Source organism: Sardina pilchardus, chromosome 12 (assembly GCF_963854185.1).
Source record: "Sardina pilchardus chromosome 12, fSarPil1.1, whole genome shotgun sequence".
Classification (NCBI taxonomy): domain Eukaryota; kingdom Metazoa; phylum Chordata; class Actinopteri; order Clupeiformes; family Clupeidae; genus Sardina; species Sardina pilchardus.
The window spans coordinates 17567451-17577090 of record NC_085005.1 but is presented as its reverse complement, the minus strand read 5'-3'; the positions used below and the strand labels follow the sequence as shown (position 1 = coordinate 17577090).

General features: G+C 42.4%; 2 protein-coding genes across 2 annotated transcripts in view; both read left to right on the top strand.

Moving 5' to 3' along the window:
• The window catches only part of map7b (microtubule-associated protein 7b), a 41571-nt gene extending 39383 nt beyond the window's left edge, over nt 1-2188 (top strand). The window contains exon 19 of the mRNA XM_062550602.1: nt 1-2188. This exon is cut by the window's left edge and continues 662 nt beyond it. The gene's annotated coding sequence lies outside the window, so the exon portion shown is untranslated.
• Nucleotides 2189-3711: 1523 nt separating this feature from the next.
• On the top strand, nt 3712-9263 carry LOC134097673 (E3 ubiquitin-protein ligase TRIM35-like). Its single transcript, XM_062550603.1, has 5 exons — nt 3712-4109; nt 4530-4760; nt 6603-6625; nt 6718-6836; nt 7759-9263. The coding sequence occupies exons 1-5, from the start codon at nt 3786-3788 to the stop codon at nt 8298-8300; spliced, it is 1239 nt and encodes a 412-aa protein (XP_062406587.1). The 5' UTR covers nt 3712-3785; the 3' UTR covers nt 8301-9263.
• Nucleotides 9264-9640: the final 377 nt, after the last annotated feature.

Sequence of the window (9640 nt, the reverse complement as noted above, 5' to 3'; positions counted from 1 at the left end):
TTGGTCTGACTGATGGTCCTAAATCCAAAGATCCCACCCACATTTCAGGATCAGTTTTGTGTTTCAGCCTCTAGTTTCCGTGTGTGTGTGAGTGCATGGGTGTGCGTGTGCGTGTGCGTGTGCGCGTGTGGTGAGTAGAGGAATGTCTACAAGCTTGTGCACATCAGTGCAATATCCAAAAAGCATGTAGCTGCAAGTTTCAGAACTTTGCCATTCTTCACATTGGGGTCCATGTGGAACCAAATGCAGTAGAAACAGAATCAATACAAGCGTTCCATTTGTCTATTGTGACATCAGCTGCGACCATGATAACACAATGGTTGTCTGGGTTACTGCTCCATTTGATTACATTTCAGAATCAGAACAAAAATTATATAGAGCTTAACTTAATCCTCTAGATTCGTAGGGATCAAAGAGTTTCAAACTGAAAAATTAATCATTCTGACCGTAATATAAGATAAAATAAATGCTGCTATACTTAAAACTTTATTTTATGTTTTTTTTTTCTTTTGCCTTACTTGGATCAGGAAGAGTTGCCAGGAGGCGTTGTGCTTTAGAGAAAAGTTACACGAACACACAATTCAAATGAGCATTCCAGTACCAATCAAACATCACACACACGCACACAGTTAATTGGCAGATATGCGCTCAATTGGAGTTTTCTCTGCTTGATGCCGTTATTATGCTTTCCTCCATACATCAAACACACACATGCACACACACACGCTTGCACGCGCATACACACGCACACATAAACACACACACGCTTGCGTGCACACACACCACACACACACACACACACACACACAGACAGATGGAGGGATAGAAAGAGATACACATGTCAAAGTATTTCAACTTGTGAAAATAAGATGATTGGTTCTAGGTATAATTTTCTCCTTTATTTCAAAGGCTCACATCTCTACACTACTTTAATCAAATACTTCAGCCTGGAAGGAATGTTTTTGGAATCTTATGATCTCAAAAACACCCTCAAATACTGGTTTCCATTTCAGTTCCTCAAAACCATTGCCATCACTTTGGCAGTCAGATGAAACTCTAAACTTGACACAGGGCTTTCCTATGCATTTCTTGTATAAAGAAAATAACAATAAACAAAGCATGACATGGCAGGTTGTAAATCTATGTGAAACCTATGAAATACTTATAAGTACAGATATGTAAAGTTGTATATTTTATTAAAACTTACAGACGCAAGCCTCATCTGATGCCTAATCCTTCACCCAGCATCCTCTGTTATGCAGGGTCCTGGGATAAGTGTGCATAGTCCGTGGATTGGGATTGCCCCCTGAAGTAAGGACACTAGGCTGAAGGACTAGGACGTGCCCTAAAGAGGATGCTGAACAGGGGCTCATGATTTGGAGGGTTAGCATCTTTAAAACGGTATCCCTCAAGTGCACACTTCCGCCCGACATTTTCACAATCACTGGTATGTAATGCTTGTTGTCTATGTGGATTGATGGGTAAACTGACACTTTTCTGCCTAAGGATCAGACGATCCACATCAGGGATGGGCAACTGGCGGCCCGCGGGCCGCATGCGGCCCGCCTCCTCACTCAGTGCGGCCCGCGGATGATCAATTTTACTGTGATTAAAAATGCGTTGTAACGTTTTAACCGCACCGTCATTTTAATTATACTGTTCGCCGATAGATGGCGCCTCCTATGCAAACCATCACGGGCCCTCGGACCTTTACCATCGCTGAGGAAAGACACACAAATGGAAGAAAAGTAGAAAACTCATTTAGAAAACCGTAGGCTACCTTTCAGTCAAAATCGGAAGCAGTGTCTGTTCATAGAATGGTAAGGCAAACCCATGTCAAGTTTTGCTAGAAACTATAATATCAGCCATGAAAGATTTAAACTTAAAGCGCCACTACACTACACCTTGCGAAAAGTTATCAGGAGTAGCCTGCCCTACACACACGGAGCTTCTCGGCCGCTGTCGTAGCCGACCTCAAATCAAAAGTAGGCTAGCCTGCACTAACAATAGCGACTAATTGCCAGAACTACACTGGAATCCGTCTTTTGCTGTTTCGCTTGAGCTTGCCAAAGCAAAGAAGCTATATCAGATGGCGAAATTGCTTGGTTGCGTAGTGGAGGTAAAAACTTCGAAACGATATTTGTCCCGACGCACGGTGAGGCGCATAATTGTTGACATTCTGATAATGTCGAGGGGGGGAGCTGAGACAAATCATGCATGACTGGAAGTAGGTCTACTGTAGCTTACTTTTTTGGCGTTGGATGAGAGTACAGATGTGATGGATGTTATGTTACATCTGTACTCTCATTATGGACGTTAGGAAATGTCTATACATTCTTAAAAATGGAGTGGGAGCATAAATGCATTGAATATGAGGCTTGTTGCACTTCATGATGGGCCATTGTTTTTCAGTTCTGTGCCATCATTGAATGGTGATTTATGTGAGCCCTTTGCACTGAAAATAATACTTATCACTGGCTGTAAAATATTTGTATTTGTTGTTAGGGAGTCTATGTTAAAAATGCATTTGAGCATGAAAATTGACATATTTCGTTCTTATTCAGAATTATTTTGCAGCATCAGATGTGCAGAAGTGTGCGGCCACATTTGGCCCTCTGATGGTGATGATAAAAAAATGTGGCCCTCTTAGTCATGAAAGTTGCCCATCCCTGATCCACATGCACAACATGCTGTTATTTGTGGCCGTGGGTAACATGCCACCTAACTAAAACCGAATGAGGGCAGAAATGAGCACATGTTGGATGCCATTTTGAAAGATGGCGGCAGCCCACTTTTGGCTGAATTAGCTAGCCTAGTTACGGCCACTGAAACGAATCGGATTCAGAGGTGTCTGTCAGCACAGGAACAAAATGATCGTTTTTAAATCGTCGGTTTGAAATGATCATTGGATTACCATATTACCTTACTCTGGACTACAAACACCCAGTCTGGGAGTAGGGTGTGTGTGTGTGTGTATGTGTGTATGTACAGTATGTCTGTCTGTCTGTGTGTGTTGAGTGTGTGTGTGTATAAAATGGGCGCACAGGTGCTGATTTCATCAGAGCACTAGTGTACTGTTTGTGTGTGTGTGTGTGTGTGTGTGTGAGTCCAATCCTGTCTGTCTCATCAGAAGCAAAGGGTCGTCAAAAACTCTGTTAAATCTCGAGTCATTTTACAACCTCTAAATCTGTATAGCTTTTAAAAAAAAGATCAAATGCAATAAATTTTATTTGGAAAGCATTAAAAGCCTCCGCCATCTTTTTGTCTATTTGTGCCATCATGGGGAGCACCATGCATCTTTTCTGCTGTTTTAGTGAAGCCAATAAGAGAGACAGTCCTCTTAAGTGATATGTAAGGAAGTACACACATCCTGGGAACATGTATGATGTTATTCATTTATCTACAGTGTTATTGACAGTAATGATCCGCTCTGTACGTCTTTTACCCCCAATGTTTCCGTAGGTACATTAAGTATATTTTTAATGCAGTTCCCAGTGTGCACTGTGTGCTTACTCATGGGCTGTGTACAAAAGTGATCTGTATAACTGAGTGAGTCATTTCCCTCTAGCATGTGAAACAAAACAGGACCACAGAGCACAGGCCAATGAGATTCATCCTTTATCACAGCCACTCCCTTTGACTCACTCCAACTGAATGAGGAAGTTTATTTATACTTTCATTACTTTCTGAGTACAAACGGAGATAAAATAATGGCATCCAGCTCTTTCTCAGAGGAGGATTTATCCTGTCCCATCTGCTATGAGACTTTCAAGAATCCTGTTCTGATGTCATGTAGTCACAGTGTGTGCAAAGCCTGCCTGCAGAAGTTCTGGGACACTAAAGGATCCAGAGAGTGTCCCGTCTGCCGAAGGAGGTCGTCAAAAGACAACCCACCTATTAATCTCATTTTGAAGAACCTGTGCGAAACATTCTTGAACGAGAAGTGTCAGGGAAGTCCAGAAAGAGAGGTTCTTTGTGGTCTGCACGGTGAGAAACTCAAGCTCTTCTGCCTGGAGGATAAGCAGCCTGTATGTCTGGTGTGTCGAGACTCAAAAAAACATACCAACCACAACTTCTATCCCATAGATGAAGCAGCACTTGATTGCAAGGTAAATTTGTCAATATCGTAGCCTACAAATGAATTCCCTTACAACATTGTGTAGAAATTTGTTCAGTGAAATCCATCATATGAATCCATCATATCAAGAAGTTATCTTCAGCAGCTGAGGTGGGAGAAACAGGTCTCAAAGTTCTCTGTCTTGATATTGTTACTTCTTTCTCTGTCAAGAATGTGCACATATAGAGCCACAATAAAATAATAAGATTTCACATTTGTATTCATTTCAGGAAGTATTAAATATCAAACTGCCAACTTTAAAGGAGAAACTGAAGCATTTGGAAAAAATGAAACTCACTTATCATAAAACAGCAGACTGCATTAAGGTGAGAAAGGAACTTACAACTATCACAAGGCTACTGTATCAAACTAAACTATTCCTCATGTATTTCCATGATGTGTATCAATCCAGACTCAGGCCCAACACACAGCGATACAGATCAGGAGGGAGTTTATGAAGCTTCACCAGTTCCTACGAGATGAAGAGGCAGCCAGGATAGCTGCACTGAGGAAGGAAGAGAAGCAGAAGAGTCAGATGATGAAAAATAAGATTGGCAAGCTGAGCAAGGAGATATCATCTCTTTCAGACGCAATCAAAGTTGTGACAACACAGATGGGAACTAACAATATTACATTCCTGCAGGTAAGGACCTTTTGCAAAATATCACAAATACACACCTACATGAATGAGACACTGTACACTAAGTAGTATGTTTGTTTGGATACAGTGCAGATGGCAATGACTTGAAAATGACATCTTGCATTAATTAGTGGGTTAGTTATTATCATTTAGCAACAAATATGTTATCTATTATACTATATTATTATATGGCTCTCTAGAATGTTGAGGGAGCTCCCATTCACTTTGAATGGGCCTCTCAACGTTCTACCGGTCCGTTATATCTGCTTATCTCCCTCAACAATGGAATTCTCTTCTCTGATTGGCTGATGGGGTGGCCATTAACTTCGTATAACCTGCTACCTTTGAAGTAGTTCCCGTATCACACTTGAATATTAATTCGCCAAACTCGTTGCGAAGTTTAAATGAACTGTCACGTTGCATCCAAGCTGAAATACAGACGTGCAGAACTATAGTAACATTGTAGCATATGACGGAGGTGGATTGTAGCTAGTTGGATGCCATGTAGGCTATAAAAGTAGCGATCTTTCAAAGTTAAAGTTAATCAGAATCCTGGGAAATGCCCCCTTGACAACGGCAGAGATAGAACTAACGACTGGCTTTTGGCCGTAGCAACTAGCCATTTAGAACTAACGACTGGCTTTTGGCCATAGCAACTATCCATTTAGAACTAGTAACGGCAGTTTTGTCCTGCAAGTAGAAAGTTGATATGTGGCGGAAAGTAGTCCCACAGTCAAGACAGTTTTAGCGATGTTAACGGACGCAACGGTGGAATAAAACGATGTTCTAAATATACAGGTTATGAATGCAAACGGGAGATAAGCGGGATAACGGCCTTCGAGGTCGACCGGTTCGATGGAAATAATGGCACGGCGGAGGTAACTCCGTCTCCGTGCTTCGCACGTCGCCGGAGTTCTAGACCTCCACCTAGCCATTATTTCCATCGAACCGGTCACCTCGTCGGCCGTTATCCCTTACTTATCTCCCTCAACAATGGAATTCTCTTCTCTGATTGGCTGATGGGGTGGCCATTAACTTCGTATAACCTGCTACCTTAGAAGTAGTTCCCGTATCACACTTGAATATTAATTCGCCAAACTCGTTGCGAAGTTTAAATGAACTGTCACGTTGCATCCAAGCTGAAATACAGACGTGCAGAACCATAGTAACATTGTAGCATATGACGGAGGTGGATTGTAGCTAGTTGGATGCCATGTAGGCTATAAAAGTAGCGATCTTTCAAAGTTAAAGTTAATCAGAATCCTGGGAAATGCCCACTTGACAACGGCAGAGATAGAACTAACGACTGGCTTTTGGCCGTAGCAACCAGCCATTTAGAACTAACGACTGGCTTTTGGCCATAGCAACTATCCATTTAGAACTAGTAACGGCAGTTTTGTCCTGCAAGTAGAAAGTTGATATGTGGCGGAAAGTAGTCCCACAGTCAAGACAGTTTTAGCGATGTTAACGGACGCAACGGTGGAATAAAACTATGTTCTAAATATACAGGTTATGAATACAAACGGGAGATAAGCGGGATAACGGCCTTCGAGGTCGACCGGTTCGATGGAAATAATGGCACGGCGGAGGTAACTCCGTCTCCGTGCTTCGCACGTCGCCGGAGTTCTAGACCTCCACCTAGCCATTATTTCCATCGAACCGGTCACCTCGTCGGCCGTTATCCCGTACATAATGACCGGCGTTCTATACATTATCCCTTACGTATTATCTATTGATAGAATAGTATTATTGCATAGCACAGTTTGTTATGTAAGACATCAAAAGTCAAAACCCAATACTTTCAAAATACTCTTAATCCATTCCCCCCTTTTGATATCTTTTCAGAACTACAAAAGCACAGTGGAGAGGTGAGTAGGCCTAATCTTCCTCCCGATTGTCTCTTCTCTGTGTGTTCTGAATCCAAACCCACAGCAGCACTGACTGCGGAGTGTTATTCCAGAGCCCAGTGCACACTGCAGGATCAAGAGAGGGTTTCAGGAGCGCTGATGGATGTGGCCAAACACCTGGGCAATCTGAAGTTCAGCGTCTGGGAGAAGATGCAGGAGATGGTCCATTATAGTGAGTATTGCACTGCAGTACATTTCAAATTATTATATTCGAATATATTATTTTTCTGGTAACACATTCTGCACAACAAACCTTTGAAACTTGATGTTGATGTTAAAAGGCACTATTAGTAGGTCACCATCGCATACAGTATGCTGTACATCATTCTCGTTCCTTTATTTTCAAAGGTGTACTGTAGGGGATATGCAATCATGTTTTCTCAAGTTTAGTGAGAGACAACTTGTGTTCTAATGTAGGCTATAGCCTACTTGGGTCTGGCAATGCTCCAGTGGGATCTGTTGACATTCATGAGAGCTTTTATGGGCATTACTGTAGAGTAGATTTAGAGGAATTGAATGGTGAATTCTTCATGTTAGAAATTTTTTGGACAACAGTATTGTGATGTGTTAACTCTGAGCGCATGGGAGGTTGGATACCAAATAGAGTCGCCAATTCGCCGCCCCCTACAGTAAAGCGAATACGAGCGCACAGATGTCAATGCTATGTCGGCTCTCCTCAACAACACTCAGAACGGCGTTAGTTTCCGCGGTGGAGACAACTACGTTTGGCAGTACAAGTACTAAGACGACGAGGAGCCCGTGTCTTTTGAAGGTGTACTGTAGGGGATATGCAATCATGTTTTCTCAAGTTTAGTGAGAGACAACTTGTGTTCTAATGTAGGCTATAGCCTACTTGGGTCTGGCAATGCTCCAGTGGGATCTGTTGACAATCATGAGAGCTTTTATGGGCATTACTGTAGAGTAGATTTAGAGGAATTGAATGGTGAAATCTTCATGTTAGAAATTGGGCTTTTTTTTTTAAAAACAAACATCATTGCATAGTTCCCATGGTATTAATTGTTAAGTTTCCATGTTGATTCATGGTACTAAGGTAATATGTGAAGTATAAAACTGTCCAACCTCTCTGTTTTCAGTTCCAGTCATTCTGGATCCGAATACGGCAAACGCACGTCTTGTCTTGTCTGACGATCTGACCAGTTTTAGAGACACTGATAAGGAGCAAGAGCTTCCCGGTAACCCAGAGAGGTTTAGTGAGTTTGCTTCTGTCCTGGGCTCTAAGGGCTTCTCTTCAGGGACACACTGCTGGGATGTGGCGGTTGGGAAGAGTCCACGCTGGAATGTGGGGGTGATGACAGAGTCTGCCCCGAGGAAGGGAGACTTTGCCTCCACGAGTGGTCGGTGGATGGTGACTAATAAAGAGGGCAAATATAAAGCACGTTCTTCCCCACAACCTATCGTTCGCCTTACAGTGAAACAGAAACCCCAGAGGATCAGAGTGCTGCTGGACCTGGACAGAGGGAAGGTGTCATTCTCTGACCCGGATAACAACACAGATTTGCACACTTTCATACACACCTTCACTGAGAGAGTTTTTCCCTACTTTAACACGGCCTATGGCTCTCCTCTGAGCATCTTACCAGTGAGGATCTCTTTAAGAGAACATGGACTCAGTTAACAGTGCCAGATCTTCCGGTGATTGTATTTCGCCCTGCAGCTCAGGCTGGAAACCTGCAAATTTATCTCTCCTGCTTCCTTTCCACATCTACTGGAACCAATCACAAACTGGCGTATTCACAATGCAGGCGTGCAGATCATTAGTCTGATTGATTGAAGGACTATCCAAGTGTACAGAGTCATTTGAACTATGCTCATTGATCACGCCTCTTGTGCTGTAGAAATACAGCGCAGACTCCCCAGACTAATATTCAGTATCAAAAGATTGAGCTTAAGTATGGTGATAGCCAGGCTTAGTGTCAATGACATCGTCTGAAAATGTGTAAAATGTGCCATCTTTGTTGGAAATTTCAGAAGCTCACATATGGTCATGTGACTTATTGCTAGCCCTCTGACTGGATGATCTCAAAAGGTTGCCGTTGAAGTATCCAAGTTGTTCAGATAGAAAATAGTTCAGATATTTTCACCATACTAAGCTGGGCGAAATTCAAATTCCCCGGAAGTTCAGGCAGTGTTCACCCAGCCTAGAAACTTGCTGTAAATTACCAGAGACATTTTTTTTTTGAAAGCTAAGCATTGATGCAAGTCCCACCTGTCCATCCCCCCACTTATGTTCCAGATGCATTACCTCCACAGTTCAATCATTGTAGACTATTTAACTGACATCTAGACCAACAAATAACAATAAGCACAAGACATGCTGATGGAATTATGCCACCGCATAATGAGTTGGCCCTTTTTTGTGGATTACCTCCCCTTTATGGCTGTTCTGTATGTTATGTAGGCTATAAATGAATAAAGACCAGATTGCGACCAAACCAGCCTTGGTTTTTATTGTTACTCAGTAATAATGCCAAATTTAAGGTGCTTGCAGATTGGCTCTACGTACAATACGTAAGTCATGATGAACAGGCTTAGCTGCCACTCTGCAGAGGTTATCGTATCAGAATGTCCCTCATGTGGAAGATTAGCCTACAAAAAAACATAACTTGACTGCCATCTTTTTATTTGCTTCAAGGACTAGAGTGTCCTAATTCTGCCTCATCTTAACTCATACCAACGCCACATCCAAAAGATAATGTTAATTCTTTTTTTTTTTTTTTTTTTCAAACCGAGGTCATTCAACATGTGAAGTCCACGGGCAGGAAGTCATGAAAAAATCCTTTTAATGTGGGCTAGATTCGGTCGTGCATATCCACAATTTCCTCATGCACTTGTCTGAGGTGTCAATTTGGTTCCGTGCTCCACAGAGATCAGATGTTCTCCAACGCATGCACGGCTGCGCGTGGCTACAGAAAGCTGAAGGCTTTGAAAGAACTCGGGTCTTAAACCGGAGACATG